Source organism: Protopterus annectens, chromosome 1.part1, assembly GCF_019279795.1.
Source record: "Protopterus annectens isolate FY-2018-M chromosome 1.part1, PAN1.0, whole genome shotgun sequence".
NCBI lineage: Eukaryota > Metazoa > Chordata > Ceratodontiformes > Protopteridae > Protopterus > Protopterus annectens.
The window spans coordinates 345,235,101-345,256,963 of record NC_056726.1 but is presented as its reverse complement, the minus strand read 5'-3'; the positions used below and the strand labels follow the sequence as shown (position 1 = coordinate 345,256,963).

At 43.0% G+C, this 21,863-nt stretch overlaps 1 protein-coding gene across 2 annotated transcripts in view; it reads left to right on the top strand.

Annotated features, from left to right (window-relative positions):
- Positions 1-21,863, top strand: part of TPD52L1 (TPD52 like 1) — a 1,279,033-nt gene that overhangs the window by 626,629 nt on the left and 630,541 nt on the right. For both annotated transcript variants that reach the window (XM_044075185.1, XM_044075177.1), the window contains exon 2: positions 3,669-3,784. In XM_044075185.1, the coding sequence (XP_043931120.1) occupies positions 3,669-3,784 (116 nt within the window). The remainder of the gene's footprint in view (positions 1-3,668; positions 3,785-21,863) is intronic.

The following is a 21,863-nucleotide window of genomic DNA, read 5'->3' as shown; positions in this document are numbered from 1 at the left end:
TAAATGAATTTCAAGTAAACTCTAAATATATTGGCAATTAAAAATGGCAAATACAACGTGCTATATATAATTAAACTGACTGACAGATCATTAGGTAAGCTCTATATAATGTTTATGAAAACAATGAATAACTGACACATTAATTACTGATTAAACAATGGCTATGATTTAGAAAGGGTTACAGCAAGTGGTAACACGAGCAGCCAGTCCCTCTCAGTAACCCTTTCCAACTCAGAGCAGGGAAACCTCAATGATTTTTCACAGTCAGTTGAATCACCTTGTTGGGCCCCCCCAACAGCGATGCTAAATACATTTTTTGGGTGGGGTCCCCCTTCCTCATCCAGACAGTTGTCCCACTGCCCCATGTCCATCATTCTACCAGCTGCTCCAATTCATCCCTGGACTACTACTGATTTTTGCTGTAGACAGCATAGATCTTAAAGGTGTCTTCAGGGGTCAGTGATATCATTCAGGCAAACAGGTATTTTTTCATATAACCTACCCTTGCCCCTCCCTCTCAGTGCTTGTGGCTGCATCTGAGGAGTAGGCTGGCAACAAGGACATTGCAATGTATCACCCTGCAATATCCCCATTCGTAGCAGCTCAGCCATTTCCACCAATTCCCTTCTCATTGGGCCGTGAGTCCTATAGGTTCATAGGTTCATAGGTGAGTACTAGGCTAACTACCACTAGGGCCTTTTTAAGCCTAGTCATGCACCAAATCTCTGAAAAGTTCTGGTACCCTTTATAAGAGTAAGCAGGGGCTTATAAGATGAAACATTTATAGGCTGTGTCAGTTAGAGACAAAGATGCCAAACCAGGGATGAATTTCCTGTTCACATCCAACTATCTAAGTAAAACTTGAATTGTATTAGGGAGGAACTCTACTTCTTATGGATGGGGAGCCTCTCCCAGAGAAGAGGTAGTCTCTGGGATACATACCTGTTTCTTCAGCAGCTCCTATTTATATCACAGGCAAGGTTTAAGTCTCTAGAACAGGTAATTCTGATGCTGTTTGTTTTGCAGATATGCAGGAGGTCCATCAGGGTAGAGTCTGACAATGCCTTGTATGTCAGGCATAGATGTCTCCAAAATAGTCTGTAGGAGGCAAAATACAGAGATGGGGCTTTGAGGCAGTGTGCAACTTGCACCTTGTATTCTTTTAGTGATTAACCTTTGTGGACATTCTAATTGTTGGATGTGCCTGATTAAGTGCATACCAAAGGCAGCATTATACTCAATAATAGATCTGATGAATGATGATTACAGTAGAACAATGACCTCCTTGAACCTAGATGACATGATTTCCTTACACTGTAGACACGTTATGGTCAAAGTCTAGATTACTGTCTATTCAAAGTCTAGATTGCTATGTGTGCCCCCAAATCCCTTTCTATCATACGATGTCCCCAGCCTTCACAAAAGATTATTGCAGGAAATGCCCGCATCACTGCCCACCCCTTGATAATAGTAATACCCATCCATCCCTGGCATAGCATCAGTCATCTGAGCTGCTAATTGAACCTGGGTTGCCTGGACCATATTCATGACCTTAATCCTCTATGTCACTAGAACAGCTGGCCATGCAAAATTCTATGCTAATTAGCCATGTGATGTCCTCCAAAAAAATGCCTTCAGGAAGTGATTTACATATGCTGCTGTATACAATAGCATGGCTGGATACGTTAATTAACATGACCAAAAGATGGTGATCATCCATTCAAATGAAAGGGGGAAACCAGGTACATTTAGTAAAGTTCAGTGGAGAGTTAGTCGTGGGGGATTGTGAGTGTGTGGATGTATGTGGCAGTGTGTGCATATATGCAGGGTTGTGAGTGGATATGTGTGTGTGTGTGTGTGTGTGTGTGTGTGTGTGTGTGTGTGTGTGTGTGTGTGTGTGTGTGTGAAAACCAGTGTATGTGTCTGTTAGTGCATATAAGTGGGGGATGCTATGTTAATTTAATGTGTGTGTGTATGTGTGTGTGTATGAATGACTGCATGTGTATGGGAGCGTGCCTGTGACAGTATGCAAATAGAGCCATCAATAATAATTGTCATGGGAAAGTGCTGTTTGGCACTGGCAGTAATTACAGGTGATTCAAAGGTATGCAAATTAGCCTATAGTGAAATCTTGGTCATTGCAGCTGAAACTGTCTCTGAATTGCAAATAACACAATTGTGTAAAATGACCTAGCTGCAGAAAGTAGTTTACGTGATCAGTAGGGATGCTTTCTAAATCCCAAGGAATGTCTCATACACATTTGTTTAGAATGATCAGCTAAAGCTGTCTTTGAATCACATATAATGCAATTATGTAAACTGATGGATCTGCAGAAGACAGTTTATATGACCATTAGGGATGCTTTGTGAATTCCAAGGAATGCCTCATAGACATTTTGCTTAGACTGATCAGATATGCTTAGAAGTTAGGCCTCTTTCTGTATTACAGAGCTGTTCTCCATGAGGATTCTCTGTAAAGAAGTCCTTAAATTGATGGAGAAAATACACAAAAACAGCATATATTACATTTGTGGTCTTCAGGTAACCTATTCTGAGAAATGTATTGTTACTGCTATAGGTGCAGCTAGGATCTGACAATGTGCTCTATTCAGAAAGGTTACTTCAAAGTGTACACAAGGTGTACACCTCATAGTAATCATTTCTAATTCAGAGACACCCCTACCACAGTGCTGCAACACAAAGACATGCAGTACCCTGGTGGGCTGCTTTGCAGTCTTGATAAATGCTAATGAGGCATTTTGGGGAGAGGCATATGCTAATTAGCCATGTACTCCCCCTCAGAACTGCCTTTGGGAAGACATTTATGCAGCTATTTCAGAGAATTGCTTGGTTGCATAGCCTAGCATGGGCACTCCTGGCTGCTCACAGTAATGAATGTGGTCAAGAGGCTGTGTTCATCCATCGTGGCAGAGGTAAATGCTGGGAAGTTTAGTGGTCAGGTATTGTTGGGGAGAGAGGTTGAGTGTGTGTGGGGGAGGGCGGTGGGACTGAACACATTAGTGTATTTGTAAATATGCATCTGCCTGGGAGATTGCAATATGGGTGTTAGGCAGGAGGTAGGTGAAGTGTGTGTATTTTTTATGTGTGTGTGTGTGTGTGTGTGTGTGTGTGTGTGTGTGTGTGTGTGTGTGTGTGTGTGTGTGTGTGTGTGTGTGTGTGTATGGGGGTGTCTGGGTAGGTAAGGCGGCTGTCAAACTTCCACACACCCTTAGACAAATGAGCAAAGCCTGAAACATTGGGTAAGGGGAAACACTAGCTACTCGAGATAACGCTTCAGACATGGATTAGGGGAGCATTACCACCAGGGATAGCTTTTCAGACACAGAAGTAAACTTAACATACAGCCTTGATAAATTGCTGTGCATTAAATATTAAATATGTGGTTCTGCAAACTAAAGAATTGTGAAGAATTTGACTGCAAGACTTATGACAAAAAAAAATCTGTAAGCCACACATCATGATGTTTGAATACTGCTGCCTTCATGTTAGTTCGACTTTGAAAATAAAGTTTTATGAATTTTAAATCAATAAAGAAACTATTTTAAATTCACATCTACATCAGTGTTCTTTTACAGGAATTATTTTATGTGAAGTTTACTGATAATATCAAGTTTTATCAATCTTGCTATGATCTTTCCTGTTTAAAGGTCTGCTAGAAACAGAACCTCTGCATGAAGTTGATGAAGAAGCAATTTCAGATGTAGACATATCCAGCTTTATTTCTGATGAGGAACGGGAGGAGTTAAAAACTGAATTGGCTAAGGTAAGACAGCTAATGATTACTCATCAATGTGCCTCCTTGTGGTGAAAACTATTCCTTTTTATAACATCAGCATACTCTGTTGTAACTATGTTACAGCCAAGGATATTTTATGATATATTCTTGAAGTTGAATTATATATTATTGCCTTTTCAGACATAATGAAAATTGCTTTGCAACATGTTCAACAGATGATGTTACCTCTTTGCTAAAAACTCAATACCATGAACTACCACATAGGTGGTAGTCTACTTAATGCTGAATGTGTGATAAGAGACCTTGGGACCCAGGTGGACAGTAGTCTCTCCTTTGATAATCACATCACCACAGTAGTCAGGAAATCCTTCTACGTGGCACACCTCATCACAAAAGGGTTCTCATCCAGTTAAAAAAGAGGTTCCCCTCTACTCGACACTCATTAGACCCATTATAGAGTACAATGCCCCTTTTGGAATGTACCTCACAAGACATCTGCAGCAGCTGGAAAGGCCACAGAAGTACCTCACAAAGAGGATTACTGGTCTCAAGCAGATGCCCTACACTGACCGTCTCAAAAAACTCCAGCTTTACTCCTTAGCATATCGCCTACTCCGAGGTGATCTCTGCCTAAAATATAAACCTATGTCAAACCCAGAGCTGTTGGACATGCTACACCTAAAGAAATCTCAATCCCTCCGAGCTACATGCTAGGGACCTAAACCTTGTCACCACAATAAACAGGACATGCTGGAGGGATAGATTCCTGTCCCAGAGACTTCCCATACTCTGGAACAAGCTACCCATCTATGTCAAGCAAAGTTCCTCATTAGCACTCTTCAAGACAAATCTTGATGAGTGGATGGGAAATAGGAAATACACCCTGGGGATCACTTCTGTGGCTCTGCTCGACAGGGGCACAGGAAAATAACTTTCTTGGGTGGCGTAAGCCGGGAAACCTTGTTGGCTAGGCTTACTTAGGCCCTTGGGCTGATAGCCTAGTAACCACCTATGAACCTATGAACATAGTAAAATAACTAATTGGGTGTCTTTGCAGAGTAAAAATTATCTAAGGAAACACCTGTGGGTTTGTCACAAATTCTTAATACTAAATAGGGTATAACAATTGTATGAGAGTTTAGCACTGGGCCACTGGAATATGATTGCTTTGAAACTGATTAGATAAACATTATGAGGTAAATGAATGTGCCCTTATTGGAGAAAGTTTAAAGACATGTAAGTATGACAGTTTAATTACATTATTTTCATTTTGCCTAACTAGGCTTCTCTTGATGCAAGATTCCCTTCTGTTTTCCTTTCTTTCTCTGGGATGTATGTTTAAAAATGCAAAAAGCTAAAAAAATAAAATAGCCTCTGGAAAAAATCCATTAAATATATAGTACTTCCAAACCACATTTCCCCATCTTTTTAAAAATAATTTTCAGTTGTGTTATCACCCATTATGGAAGCTTTCTTTAATTTCCCATAGCTGTTTGATGAAATAATTATTTTCTAGATGTGATTCCAGTTTAGGCCTTTTAAATGGCAGTGAAATCACTTCTGCCATTTCTTTTCTTCCATTTCTGTTCAAGTTTATATCATACAGCATCCTTCTGAACATTCAGTAACTCACTGTAATATCTCGCTGCATCATCTGTCTGCCATGCTAGAGAAACCTAGGTTATTTATTAAAGAAAGTGTCTGCTAGTCCATTCCTGTAACTTATCTTCCTATGTCTTCCTAGATAGATAATCTCACCTGTTTATCCTCTACAGATGGATTCATTTGCTTCTTAGTACTACGACTGCAATAAAAATCCCTAAAACTAAGTTCTTTACTGACCTGCTAGACACCCACTGTTAATATTCTTCTAAATGCGAATACTTCTTTTCTCTTTCTTTAACAACTTTAGTCACAGATATAGCATTTATCAGTGCTCTAGTGCACACATTATCTTTATTTATTTATTTATTTTATTTAACATTTGTTAACCGGGAAAGTCTGACTTGGAACTAAGCCAATTTTCAGCAGAGGCCCAGGGAGAAATGCTCCAGATGAGTTGTTTCAGTCCATGTTATTTGAAGGAAGCTTGTCAATGCTCTATAAAAGTTTAAGTGTGTTACAGCATCACGATCTCTGTTATCTTGTTCTTTCAATATGCTGGCAGGAAAATAAATAATGTATTTCTGTTTTTAATTTCCTTCTGTGAATCCTCATTGTCACTGAATATGAAGTGCCATACTCTTTAGGGATACCCCTAATACTGATTTGATCATTCAGTCTGTAACTTTTCCAATAATGAATCCTGAATCCCCTTTAACCTTTCTTCAAAAATAGAGCTAATGCTGTAATTTTCATCTGTAAGTCCTATACTGGTGCCTAATGTCCGTAAGCCTTCACTTTTCCAGACAGCTCATTCTTGGATCATTGAACTTTGTCTGCCTTCACCCCTAATGGATTCTTTAGCACCTACTTCAAAAGGAAATCATACTTGACTCCTACTTTGTAACACCTGTTCCTTTTTTTATCAGTTAAGACAGGCACAAAATAGTCACGTGGAGCTTTTACTAGATACCTTGGTTCATTCACCACTCCCCCTTAAATTACAGAGAGATGAAGTTAAGCTTTATCTTCATTCTTCTAGATACATAACCAAATAAGCACGTATTCTGTTTAATTCACTGAGGCAGCTTTAACACGTTTGTTGTTTTTCTCCCTCTCTATCTTAACCCTTGCTGATTTTTTTGTGCTAACAAAGAACTAGCAACATAGAATTGAACAGCAAATAAGAACTGTTTAACTCACCATATCTTATTATTGTCTATCTAATGAATAAAAGTGCTTCATAATCACTAACTTATTTTTTATTTATCTGCCCTTTTTTCATTGCAGTGGATTCCTGAATTATAAACTGCTTTAAAACCTACTGACTTTTCAGGGAGACTGTTTCATTTACTTGCCACTCAATAATATTTTCTTTTGCATCCACTTTATTGTCAACCCTGCATCTTTTTATTGCACCCTTCAGTTCTTTTGTGCCGCTCTTTATTGAAAAACTGTATCCACTACTCACTGGATATGGGAAATAGTATATAATACTCATGCAATGCTTTATTTATTCAAGAATAAACACAGTCTTTGTTTTACCGCCTACAGCATCCATTAACATCATTGGAATGCCATGTAAGTTTTCTAGTTTTACTTTCTTTTTCATGTACTATCCTTTATTAAAGTTAGTCTCCTTAATTGGTATCCGTATCTTTTCTACTTCATTAATTTTATAAATTTACAACATTTTTGTTCCCTATTTCTTAACAGAATTGATGTCTTTACCAAATGTAGTTATGTTTTTAATATTCCCTTCTACATGCTGTATCATTACTATAACATTGTGCAAGTGTTCCCTTGAGAGGTCTTTTGGGGATGGGGTGGTGCTTCTTTAATCCTGACAGCATCCAAATACCTTCCAATGTCCTTCATTTTCATGTTGGACCCTCAGCATTCTCCTCAAAGTACATTTATTCAAATGCCTCTGTCAGTGGTCCCTCCATATATCCCAGATGTCAAAATCTCAGTTTGTTATGGCAGATTTCAGTGCATTGTATCAATAAATTTCATTTTAGCCCATTACTGCATCTATGTATTAATCCTTCATCTGCATACTGCATGGGAGATGAATAAAGTGGTAATAAATCCACCAGGCCAATACACCCCTAAATTGTATTTTATTGTACCTGTTTCCCCTTAGAGACATATTCAACTCTACAACCGTCTTCCATTGAAAAAAAATATTTCTCCCTTAATATAAAATGTAGTCATCACTGTCAAAAATGTCTCACCAATTCTGTCACATCTAAAAACTGTAAATCCTCCAGTTAACATACTATATTTCTTACTCTTGCCTGTCAGTCTTTCAGTAACATGCTTTAAGAGCTTTTTCCTTTTAATAATGCTGATAAAACTGATACATCCTTTTTCTAAAAGCTATTGTACTTGATAGTTCCTCTGCATTTCCTCTGGTGTTCTGGTACATTGTCATTTCCTTGGTCCCATCACAATTCTTATGTTATACCCCTTGTCAAACTTCACACATTCACTGCTGATTTTACTTTCAAATATTGTCATAGTAATTTATAGAGTTGTACAGAGTTCAAGAATGGAAAATATGAACAACTTGGAAAGACTAAAGAGTTGTCATTATACTATTTGTCTTGTAGGCTTCTCAGAGGTGACATCTGCTTTGTCTTTAAAATAATGTCTGACATATTTCTGCTTGAAATATGTACTTAGAAAGGATCATCCTGGGAGCTAACACTAGACTGAGAAACCTAATTTTGAAAAAATTAACATTAAAAATAGAAAAATGCAAGAGTTGCATAGTGCAAGATCCTTTATGTGTATGATGCAAGTTTACAGTTAAAACAGTTTTGTCCATTATGGTCCTCAAAAATCAAACATGATGCATGTATGGGAAACTGAAAATAATGAGTCTGGATTAATAGCAGTCAAGCATCTGGAAGGCATTAGTTATAGGCTTGACATATCAAGCAATGATCCTGTAGAGCTTTATAGCCATTCTTCATCTAACCCACGAGTAGCTTGAAAGAGGAAGCATATGACTGAAATATCATTGAAATCCACAGTTTCTGGTGCACACAAAACTGCCCTTTTTTCCCCCGCTATGCAGAAGAATTTGGGAGCTGTGTATGATGGTGGTACGCAACCTTTGCCCTATCACCCCATATAAAAGATAAGAAGCTGCTGATTTTCCCCAGGATTCAGCAAGCTCTGCACAGTATGCAGGAATAGTGCAGGAGCTGCTGGAAGCAATATGGCCACCGTGCAATCCAGGAATAAGCTCCAGGGACGTGCACAAGCGCTCATGCACTATTCCTGCACGGACACAGCTCCTGCATGCAAATACCCCATTTGCAGGTGAAAACCATGCAAATGAGGTGAATTTGTGATCCAGGAAGCTGGCAGCTAGCCGTGCAGGACTAGTGTAGTCTGTAGAAATGTACTCGGTTAGTAATCGAGTACATTTCTGCAAACTACAAAACGGAGCCATGACACCTCCAAATAAAGCATGTATATAATGTGGAAACCATGCCAATGGCCAAATATATGCACATTGGCATGGAAAACAGTTGCAAAAAAAAATAACTTTAATTTTTTTTTTTTTAGCTGACTTTGACTGTTTAAGCATAGGGCAGCGGCGTGCAAACAGGAACGAGCTGACATCACAGAGGGGTGTGTCAGGCATAGTGTAAGCTTATTGGAGCCCTGTGGCTCGGGTTTGCCCTGAGCTTAGCAGAGCTAAGCAACAGAGTGTGTCTGAGGCTGCTTAGCACTCTTTATATTGCCTAAACAGGTGTGCATGCCGTGCACCGTGTCTTAAAGGAAAAAAAAAGTAAACCAGGAAATAGTAGCTCTGTGCACATCTGAGCACTGTGTTTGCACGGTGTGCACCCGGACTTAAACAAGAAGGCAGTGGGAAGGGAAAACAGCAGTAGGAAGGTAATCAAGGAGAACTAGCATAACTGGCAGGTGAACTGTATCAGAATCAGCCAATTACACAGGCAGCAGCACAGCCCAGTCCAGCACACCACTATAAACTATGCAAACACCTTTCCCTTTGTTTTTTCCCACAAACTCTACACCACCGGTGTACATAAGCAGGGAAATTTTACCAAACAAAAGCAAAAAATGATAGGGGCTGCAGCAGCTATCATAAATCAACATGTGGAAGAGACCGAGGGTGGTGAGGATGAGAATGTTGATGACCAACCCACAGTGAGGAGAAGAAGAAGAAGAGTGTACAGACCCAAGGTAACCTACCAGGGGCTACATGAGCTGGAGATAGTGGAGTGCTATAGGGTGGACAGGGACCTCCTACAGCAAATTGTTGAGCTGTGCTGGCCACACCTCACACACAAAACCAACATAGGGGAACCCATCCCAGTGGATACCAAGGTATGTGTAGGCCTAAGAATACCAGCCAATGGTACCTTCCAAAAGCCAACTGGGGATATCATGGGGATTCCACAGGCATCAGCATCCAGGGTATTCCACCAGTTCCTGGATGCCATGTCAGCACATGCTGATGAGCACATGTATTTCCACAACAGCCGTGAGGCGTTGGCCAGCAATATGCATCTCTTCCACCAAATAGCAGAATACCCTGAGGTAGTGGGTGCTATAGACTGCACGCACATACGCATCAAAGCACCACCCGGTGAGCAGGGTAGGGTCTACATCAACCGCAAGGGCTTCCCCTCTATCAACTGCCAGATCATGTGCAATGCGCAGGGTATTATAATGAATGTGTGTGCTGGCTGCCCTGGAAGCTATTACGACTCCCACATCTGCATCTGACGCAGCTGTACCAGAGATTTGCCAGTGGGGACATCCCTTATGGCCCCCTAATGGGGGATGCTGGTTACACACTGGAGCCGTGGTTGATGACACCCATCAGAAATGCACACACACCCAAACAAGAACTCCATAACGAGACACATGCACAGACCACGATCATAATAGTTCATGTGTTTGGGATGCTCAAGTTCCAGTTCCGGTGCCTGGACACATCTGGTAGGGCCTTGCAGTACTCATCGGTTACATGTACCCAAATTGTCATCGGATTTGCCATGCTACACAATATGATCCTGTGGAAACAGCTGCAGCAGGAACAGCACGGGGCAGGGCCACACAGCCCCCCCCCCACCATTGTCAAGGCCACACAGGCACAGAGTGACTCAGAGGAACAACCTAAGCCTGCCCCAGTAGGCAGAAGGAGGTGTGCCCAGTATGCCCAAGCCATGGCAAAGAGCTAATGCATAGCACATACACTGAAATGGTAGGAACCCAGGGAATGACACCTCTCTCTGACTCACACATACAGTAAAAGGGATGCCAAACATGACACTACCTGTATAGGGAATGTACTATGTGCATCCGATATAGTCAGCCCTCCAGCACCATCCTCAATACTGGCACAGCTACAAGGTAAGTCACTCTTCCTATCAATTGCCGAATGGAGTAGTATGTGTTGTTACTTGTATCTATGGTATGGATGTGCGGATGCAAGGGAATCATGTGGCTGAATGGGATGCCTGCAGATAGTAGACACCTATTGTGGCAGCATGAGATCTGTAACAAATACTAGTGTCACCATCGTAGCCAGTACTAGACAAGGTGACAAAACTCACTGGAGGAAATGTGCTGGGCCACATGTGTGTCCATAGGACACACACATGCCAGTCAGGGAGGCACACATACCCAACAACAGTATCAGCCAGCAGGACAGGTGTAGACAAACACAAACAAAGGCTGTGCTAAGGCCTTTGATTGATAGCTATGGACAACATCTTCCTCCCAGACCTACACAGACAGACTACAACAGGTCAGGGTGGGATGTTAGTTCTGAAGGGTAAGAAGTCAGAAACTTAAATGTAGGTCAATCAAACCTAAGACCTGTAGTACACTGATATGCCTCTAGTCAGCATGATAGGTCAGAATACAGAATGAAATGGAGTACCTAAAATACCAGTATAGTCATAGCAAATGTGTACAAGTGTCAGGTGTGCCCCACCCACTCCTATGTAGAAAAGTAGTAACAGTCAGGTGTGCCCCCCAATCCTATGTAGAAATGTAGTAACAGTCAGGTGTGCCCCCCTCTAATCCTATGTAGAAATGTAGTAACATGTATGTGTAGGTATAATAACAGTGGAGCACAGATTAGCTGAGCTGGCCAAGGTAGCAGGATAGATTGTAGCATGTGTACAATATGCAGGGCTGTGTGTGTTAGGTTGGTATGTTGTATATTGTGTGAGAGTGGTCAGAATGTATTAATGGTGAGGTTTGACCTGGTGGTCATTGACCAGTGCTGCCGATGACAGGGCCCAATTCTCACAACTGCAGTGCCAAAAACAATGCTTCCCAGCAAAACACATCCCAGCAGTAAACAATAGAAAATGTTTGGAAGTAATATATGTCACCATCTGAAAGATGGACATAGCATGAATGTGGTCCCAGACAACAAGAAGTACACAGGGGAAAGTACCCCAAACAGACAATGTATAATATGTAACACCCTTGGAAATGTACATACAGGTTAGTAGCAAATTATTTGGGCTTGTAGTAGGGAATACCAATGTTGTCTGGCCAAACACTGGCAGACCACAAAGGTCATAGATATGACGTATTGAGAAACAGCTGATGTCCCTGCACAAGCCAGCATAAGTGGAATGCCCATGCATATCTGTGAGTCAGATGCAAGTAGTGTCCATAGCACACATGCACCCAACTCACCCCACCACCACCCACAGGTACATCTCCGGTGTTATCCCTTGTGTTGGGAATAAGTACAATATGACCCCTACCTCTATATGGCAATAGCTAAGAAATGCAGCATGCAGAACAGATGTCCCATGCAGGTGTGTCCCTAGCTGTAAGCAGCACCCTGCCAGCATCCCCATCACTGGATCAATAATGACAGAAAGTATTGGCTGAACACCTTGCACACCTACCCTGTCACCCCAGAGGAATATAGTGTATTGCAGTCTGGGACTGTAGGAGTGACAGAATGCAATGGCCTGCTACAGCTGGCCTACATCACTACCAAATGGCCTACAGTCCTCTGCCAAAGGCCTGTGTCTCACCCATACTGCCAATGTATGTTATGTCATGGACTCCCAAATAACAACATAACACAGTCCACAGAACCCAGATGCAAGGCCATGTGGACAAATCTCAGTAATACGTCCACCTTGTCCTACTGCATGAACTGTGGACCAACACCAAATTACTGCTGGGATGAAGTGATAACTATAGGGAACATATCAGATAATGTTTGCATAATGTTTCAAAGAGGATAGAATAATAGAGGGGGGAGGTGGTAGAAGCATGGGCTGCATGGAATGTGTGAAGTCCAAAACTCAGCCATGTGCACATACTATCCCTGGCTGCAAACACAAGAATGGGTGGCTACAAACCTGCTCGTAAACCACAATGTGAAAGGGTAATGTCCAGAATTATGACCACTGCCTCTGGGTAACCTGTGTGAATCTGTACAGCTGTGAGGTATGGCCACAGCAGGATATGGCAATACTGTCGAGTCAATGGATGTGCAAGCATGGGATCCTCAGCCACCACTGTACCAAGGTGCTGAACCATTTACACAGACCCAGGAGCAAGTGACTGCAGCTTCCCCTCCAGAATGGCATGATTGTGCAAGAATATGTAGGCTGCTGACCACAATACTGGATACAGCTGCATTCACCCTGTGCTCCCCAGGACATCACTGCAAGCAAATATGCATACCTGACAGTACTTGATGACATAAAACATCACAGTGTAAAACAGTGCATATGTCTGAATATCTCTGCTAACACCAAGACATGTAGCAGAAGCAGCACAGACACCATTTTCTACAGTAACCCACTATCCTTTGCCCATTTTGACTCCATATTGTCAACCGATCTACAGATATCCCACAGAAACAGGTTGCTAGCTGTAGGTGTATAACACAAATGTCTGCACTGGAGTACGATCTACCTGGAATGGATTCACAGATTCAATATAGAAGGTCATACTGGGCATGCTCACACACTTAGAAATGAAGCCCATGTCTGGCAAAAACACTGGACCATACATATCTGACAGTTGCAGATCTTAGTGCATGCACTCCTCAGTACACACCAGTCATGCTTTGCACACACATTGGATAGGAATACACACATATATCAAAGGACAACACACTATAATACTCCAAAAATACACATACATAGATGTGTGGAAGAGAGTGACAGTGACAAAGAGCCTGCCATCATGAGGCCTGTCCCACCCAGCACACATCCAATTGGCTAAAACCACATGATGTGCAAATGTCAATCACCGTAGACATTTGCCTCTGGTATCACTCAGCACTATAGTGTCTGCGGTGCTTGTGCTCACTGTGTAACATGACTGTACAAGTCAGTAGTCATCTAGCAGTTGTATACACATACCTGTGGAATATAAACCTGTGTGTGCCTGACTGTTGTGTGTCTGCCTTTAGATGAATGGGTTATGGCCCATGCACACACACTGCACTCCCCATTGCCCTACTATGGCAAGGCTACTGATGTCTTCAGCTTGAAATACACTTTTGGGGAATTAGTAGCCCAGTAATCTCTGTGGTGTGTCCTATAGCTGTGTAATGCAGTAGTCTGATGTACTACTTAGGTAGGAGTTCTAATCACAGATCTGGCAACTGTGTGTGTGTGTGTGTGTGTGTGTGTGTGTGTGTGTGTGTGTGTGTGTGTGTGTGTGTGTACGTCTGTGTAGGGATCAATACTTTTTAGGCCAGTCACACTCACTACAATTTCAAATGCCCTACTTTGGCAGGGCTGCTGATGGCATCCACTTTGAAATACACCATTGGGGAAAGAGTAGCCCAGTAATCTCCATGGCATGTGCTTTAACTGCATAATGCTGTAGTGTGATATACTAGTTAGGTAGGAGTTGTAATCCCAGACATGGCAAGTGTAAAGGTGGGTGTGTTTGTCGGTGTAGAGATCAATGCTTTTGAGGCAATTCACTGTAACTACAACTTCCATTGCCCTACTTTGGCAAGCCTGCTGATGTCATTCACTTTGAAATACACCTTTGGGGAAAATGAAGCCCACTAATCTCTGTGGTGTGTCCTATAACTGTGTAATGTGGTAGTGTGATGGACTAATTAGGTAGGAGTTCTAATCCCAGATCTGGCAACTGTGTGTGTGTGTGTGTGTGTGTGTGTGTGTGTGTGTGTGTGTGTGTGTGTGTGTGTGTGTGTGTGTGTGTTTGTGTGTGTGTCTGTGTAGGGATCCATGTGTAGGGGCCTTTTAGGCCAGTCACACTCACTACAATTTCAAATGCCCTACTTTGGCAAGCCTGCTGATGTCATTCACTTTGAAATACACCTTTGGGGAAAGAGTATCCCAGTAATATCTGTGCAGTGTCCTTTAACTACATAATGCTGTAGTGTGATATACTAGTTAGGTAGGAGTTCTATTCCCAGACATGGCAAGTGTAACATTTTGTGTGTGTTTGTGTAGGGATCAATGTTTTTGAGGCCATTCACAGTCACTACAACATCCATTGCCCTACTTTGGCAGGACTGCTGATGTAATTCACTTTGAAATACACCTTTGGGGAAAAAGTATCCTAGTAAGCTCAGTGGCACACACTATAACTGCGTAATGCTGTAGTATGATATACTAGTTAGGTAGGAGTTCTATTCCCAGACATGGCAAGTATAACATTTTGTGTGTGTTTGTTTGTATGTGTAGGCACAATGCTTTTGAGGCCATTCACAGTCACTACAACATCTATTGCTCTACTTTGGCAGGGCTGCTAATGTCATTCACTTTGAAATACACCTTTGGGGAAAATGTAGCCCAGAACGCACCACAGCACATGCTATAACTACGCAATGCTGTAGTGTGATATACTAGTTAAGTAGGAGTTCTAGTCCCAGACATGGCAACTGTGAAACTCTGTGTGTTTGGTTGTGTGTGTGTAGGGATCAATTTTTTTTTGGCCATTCACAGTCACTATGCACACCTAAAAATGGTGAACATCAATAACTGTGCAGTAACAGAGACCTGATCCAAGGCTCCAGAGAGCACCCCTGCAGTACCAGGTACAGCTCTCACCACACCTGTTGGCCACGAAACCAGGACCAAAATAATAAAGTTGGAGGAGTGTACATATTCACCAAGGATATTCACACCACCAGGCTACTTGCCCAACAGAATGTGTCTGAACTACCCCCAGTGGTTAGACTGCATTACAAATTGTATAGCTTGCTACAAGATCCCCCACCATGCCCCATGATACCCACTACAGCTTTTGAAACATACTGTGAAATATTATGATACAGCCAAACACCCTAATACTGGGTGACTTACACTACCCTGCCATTAACTGGGAAAACTACTTGTGTACCATCACGTGTGCCCAACAGTTCTTGGAAGTCATAATTCCCAATGCCCTGGATCAAGTAAGCCATAGTCCCACCAGGGGCTCAAATATCCTAGACCTGGTCATTACCAACATGGGAAATAAATGCTCCACACATATGATCACCCCATTGGTGGCCAGGTCTTCCCATGAGCTAATCACCCTTAACATCAACATCCCTCCCCCACACCCCAGTAAGGAAACCTCCGTAACACACATCTCCAAAGCCAATGTCATGCTACACATGTCAGATATGACTAACGTCATGACACCCATGCAGATGGGAACTGAAAGAATGACTGCTGAATCATACATGAAGGCACTGTACGAGCACATCCACTTGTGCATGAATTGTGCCATCCAATATAGAACCACGACGCTCCCCACCAAAAAAAGGAAGCCAATGTGGTAGTCCCTGCCATAAACATACTGTACAACAAAAGGAGGAAACTGTTGCAGAAACAGGGGAATTTCCAGGATGCAAAATACTCCCTTACCAGCTACAGTAAGAAGCAGAGATCCCTCATAACATCCACCAAAGCTAGTTATGAACATAATATAGCCAAAATGTCAAAGACAATTGCAAGCCGTTCCATAGCAATGTGAGGAATCTAAATGGCAATGCTCAGAACTGCTCTGAGCTACAACAGGATGGTATTAAATATACTGCTCCCAGGGATATTGCCACTATCCTGGTAGATCGATTCAGTGCCAAATGCATCCCCTCCCAACCCCCAAAGTGCCCATCTCAACATGGAAAGATTGACAGATTCTGGTAATAATGGTCACATAGGTAAAAACTACACTCTCCGGAGCTATAACAACAGCAGCCATGGGACCAGTCAACATCTCGGGCTGTGTACTACATGAGCTACAAACTGAACTCGCACCTCACCTATGTGCCATGTCTAATCATAGCCACACCTCAGGCTTCATGCCCACTGTGTGGTGCACAGCTACAGTTATCCCAGTCCACAAGGGGGGATCAACCTTGGATCCTAGGAACTACAGCCCCAGCAGTATGGCATGCCTGATTTGCAAGACCATGGAATGTATTATGGAAATTAAAACAAAGACATTGGCAACCTACAAACACTGGGCGCTAACCAGGTTGGGTTTGTGAAGGGACGATCATGTCACCTGAACCTGAATGACAATTGTGAATCCATCTTCAGAGCTGTGGACGAGGATAAGGTGGTTCACACAGCCTATCCGGACCTTGCCAAGTTCTTTGACACCATCCCCCAGTCTGGAATCATTGATAAATATATCAAGTTTGGCATTAATCCCTATGTCACCTGACAGGCTGACAACTGCTGTACTGACAGAACCAACACTGTAAATGTAGGTGACACCAACCCCAGCCCCAGACAAGTGACAGTTGGAGTACATTAGGGCTCAGTCCTGGCACCGCCCATGTTTGGCATCTACTGCTGTGAAGTACAGTCCAACAGTAAGGGACTCTGGCAAACGAATGTTGCAGATGACTGCACACTGGGAGCCAATATTGAATCCCAACATGATGTGGATATTCTACAGAAGGGCCTTACAGAAAGACATGCTTGGTGCCTGAGCCATGGCCTCAAGATCAATGCCAAGAAATAGATAGTTATCCCCTTTAGGAAGGGACATGTACCTGTAAAGTACCACACAGGTGGCAGTACACTAAACACCTAAAGTGTGATAACAGACTTAAGGACACAGGTGGACAGTGGTCTCACCTTTGATAAGCACATTGCCACAACAGTCAGGAAACCCATCTATGTGGCACACCTCCCACTAAGGGCTTTACATCCAGGAAAAGGAGGCCATTGTCCCACTGTAGTCATCTCTCAGTAGACCCAGTACAGACTACAATGACCCATTATGTATGTACCTCACAAGACATCTGCAATAACTAGAGAGGCTGCAGGCATACCTCACAAAATGAATCACAGGCCTAAACCAGATACCCTATGCTGACCGTCTGAAAATCATCCAGCTATACTCTGTCATGTATTGTGTTCTCAGAGGCAATCTCTGCTTAACATACCATGCCATGTCAAACCCACAGCTGTTGGACATGCTACACTTCCAAACCCTCACAGCCACATGCTCCAGGGATCCAACTCTTGTCATCACAATGAACAATACATGCTGGGGGGATGTGTTCCTGACCCAGAGACTCCCCAGACTCTGGAATAGACTGCTCATACATGTCAAGCAGAGTGCCTCTTTGGCCCTCTTCAAAAGGAATCTGGACGACTGGATGGGAGATAGGGAATTGACCCCGAGGATCATGTCAGATGCCCTGCTAGACAGTGGTCCAGGGAAGTAAATATTGTGGAAAGACACAGCCAGGGAATTGTCATGTCTGGCCATATATAGGCCCTAGGGCCGATAGTCTAGTATCAACCTATGAACCTATGAACTACACTTTCCATTGCCCAACCTTCGCAAGGTTGCTGATGTCATTCACTTTGAAATACACCTTTGGAGAAGGAGTACTCCAGCAATCTCCGTGGCGCATCCTATAACTGTGTGATGCTGTAGTGTGATATACTAGTTAGATAGGAGTTCTATTCCCAGACATGGCAACTGTAAAAGTGTGTGTGTTTGTTCATCTTTGTAGGGAGCAATGTTTTTGAGGCCATTCACAGTCACTACAACCTCCATTGCCCTACTTTGGCAAGCCTGCTGATGTCATTCACTTTGAAATACACCTTTGAGGAAGGTGTAACCCAGTAATCTCTGTGGTGCATGCTATAACTGCGTAATGCTGTAGTGTGATGTACTAGTTAGGTAGGAGTTCTAGTCCCAGACATGGCAACTGTGAGACTTGGTGTGTGTGTGTGTGTGTGTGTGTGTGTGTGTGTGTGTGTGTGTGTGTGTGTGTGTGTGTGTGTGTGTGTGTGTGTCTTTGTCATTCATATCCTGTGTGGAGGTAGCTGTGAGTGTGTAACAACTGGACTCATTATGAAGCAGGTTTTGCAAATTTCTTATATGATGGGCCTATTATGTGTCACAATGTCCACCTTACAAGGATAACAGATGTCAAACAGCAGATAAGCTGGGGTAGACAATCCATACTCCTACATGTGACATCAAGGCCTGGTGAACAATATAGGCAACCTTTGTATTACCCAGAGAACACTCTCAACCCATGTCTCATACACAAACACATTCAGCTAGGCAACAGCCACTATGTTGGTAGTTCCCTGCATATTGCCCACAGATAGTAACCAGGGTGTGATTGCAGTGGACTACAGAGGACATGGTACCCTGTCCCATCCCTACAATAGGCACATAATTGCATACAATACTCCTTCAGTAAGTTCCCCACTGGACGCCTGCAACAACTGTAGAGCCATCAAATATAACCCACAAAGGGCATGCCATGCCTTATACACATGCCCTGTATGGACAGATGCCACTGACACCAGGGAATACCTGTATCATGCTGTCAATGTAGGTGCAGGGTCAATCTGGTGTCCATTGCCAGTTCTCACCACATGAGGCCAGGAATGGCACATCTAATGATAACAATCTGCGTACACAATATGCCCCAGGCACCCCAGGTACACTTCCACATGTCGCAGAACATGCATGTGGGACGTGTGCACATCCGAGACAACGTCCATGTCATGGACTATAGAACACATACATGGCAAGCATTGCACACCACAGACCACCCACAATAGTAACCCAGATGACTGGATGGTGAATACAATACCCACCTGTGTGCGCCAGTCCAGACACTACACCCCTGAGCCACACAGCAGACCATTGTCATGTGGCCTGATGCCAAGGTATACCCTTTACCTAGCCTTGTACAGCCTTCTGGCACAGTCAACCACTACACACCTGTGAAGCAATGCACCCATGCATGTCTGTACTGGCAACCTGTGTCTGTGTCTGTGTGTGGAGTATAATGACTTGGATGCCATTCACACTCACTACACCTCCCATTGGCCTACTGAAGCATTCCTTCTGATGTCAGACACCCTGGCATATCCTTTGCCCATATATCATCCTGATAACCCCTGTGGTGCATGTGATACTTGTGTTTTACTGTATTGTGGCAAACTAGCTAGTTAGGAAGTCTAATCCTGACCCTGCCAACTGTGATAATGTATGTGAGTCCCTGAGAGAGTGTGGCTGTGTCGACCTTGACACCTGTTCATGTGGACAGGCACATGTACTACACCTACCTTATCCCTCCTTTATCACTGTTGCAGACGTCACTCACCATCGAATATACCTTTAGACAGTTCCCCAACTTATAAGCTCTGTGGCACATGCAATAACTGCATAGACATATGATAGCAATACATAGTCAGTCAAGGGTTTGAAACCCCATACTGGTAAGTGTATGACACAAACATGCTTAGGTTTTACTCTTCCACCACACTCCCTGCCTTACTTTGTCTCTGTCTGTCTCACTCCCTCTCTAATGGATGTGGAGAAGTACACCTGCTTTGCTTAGGCAGCAACTTGTGTTTTATAAGGGATGCTCATGATCAGCTGATGGCCTCTGCACAAATTGCAGTCCCACATTAGCTGATTGCATGTGGGACAGCTGTGGTAACATTCCCATAGCCAATTGCATGGTAACACACTCCTATAACTAGGAACATCATGTGGCTGCTGGCCCTTTTCATTCACTGTGAGCAAAACTTCATGTCAGTGTTTGGCAAACAGCATCACAGATGGTAGTGGGATATAACTCTAACAACATGCACTGTGGAGACAGGCCAACAAACAGGAGGGGGAATGTTCCAGACATAACTACAGAATGTAAGTGTTGCTCTTCTGCATTTGGAGTAATGTTGGTTTAACAGGGTTTGTGTGGATATGGCGGGTCTACGTGATTTAATACCTGTCATGACAGTGTAATGTGTTTGAGGAAACACGCATCTATAGGGTTATCTGCAGACTGGCCAGTGTTTGGAGTCTTATGTGTCTTGTGCTGTTCACAGTTCACCTATCTTAGAACAGAAGCATAGTCTGAGGATTGCAGTCAGTACATGGTGACAGCCATAAGAGTTACTGACTTCATATCCCTCATAGAACATATGTCACAACAAACCCTGTTGCAACAGTAAATGTATGAGGATATCACAGCAACATACCAATATTGGCCCAGTGTTTATGGCTCCAGCCACACATCTGTCAACTTTGTACATATGTCATGCAGTAAGAGGTGCATATGTTCTGTACACCATTATGTGTTGACATCATACCTGATAACAAGCCAGTCAGATATCAGACTGCTAGACATATTATATATAGTAGGGGTTATTCCTGAGGACATAAACTGGGCATTCTGTGGTTCTGTATATGTCAGAGTGTCATCATGGGTTCCAGTGCATACAATATCCACAGTGGGGTGTGGGTGCTGGGTATACTGTCATTACAGCATAGTACCCCTGGTACATGTCCCATGTACCACAGTATGGTGACCACTGTCGCCATCAACCATACAGGTAACTGATAACACTATCCAGCCCAGTTATGCATGTGCTGTGTGCAGCCTACCTGTAACACATTGGACACACTGACAAGTTAGTTAGCACTGATAGGCCCAGGTCTCTTGGATGTGTGTCTGACTGTTATGTGTTTGTTAATGTGCATATGATGGTATGTCACACTATGTATTGTCCATATACAACCATTACATCCCCCATTACCATACTGTACATGCCTAGGGATGTTCTGCATGTAAAATGTAACCTGGAACACACCTCATCCTAAATGCTGTATGGTGTGTGCAATTAAAGCCACACACATCTGTAGCACTACATACCTAGGTAGAGGTCTAGTCCCAGTGTTGCCAAGTAAGAGTGTGTATGTGTATGTGGAGAGATCTACTTCAGGTTGCTGAATATGCATGTCCCAGGGGTTCATCTGTCCTTGTGGCACAGGCAGTAACTGTGACATGTGTTCAACTGTACCCAGGATATGGCACAGCCATGGTGTCACCAAAGTGCCATACCGCTTGTGAGATATGACAGCAGACCATCCTCCTGCTGACACATGTGCACCTACAAAACAAATGGATAACATTATGGAGACCACACTCACTTAGTGTTACTAACAGCTATAATGCATCATGGCTGGACAGCTACACTACCTGACATGT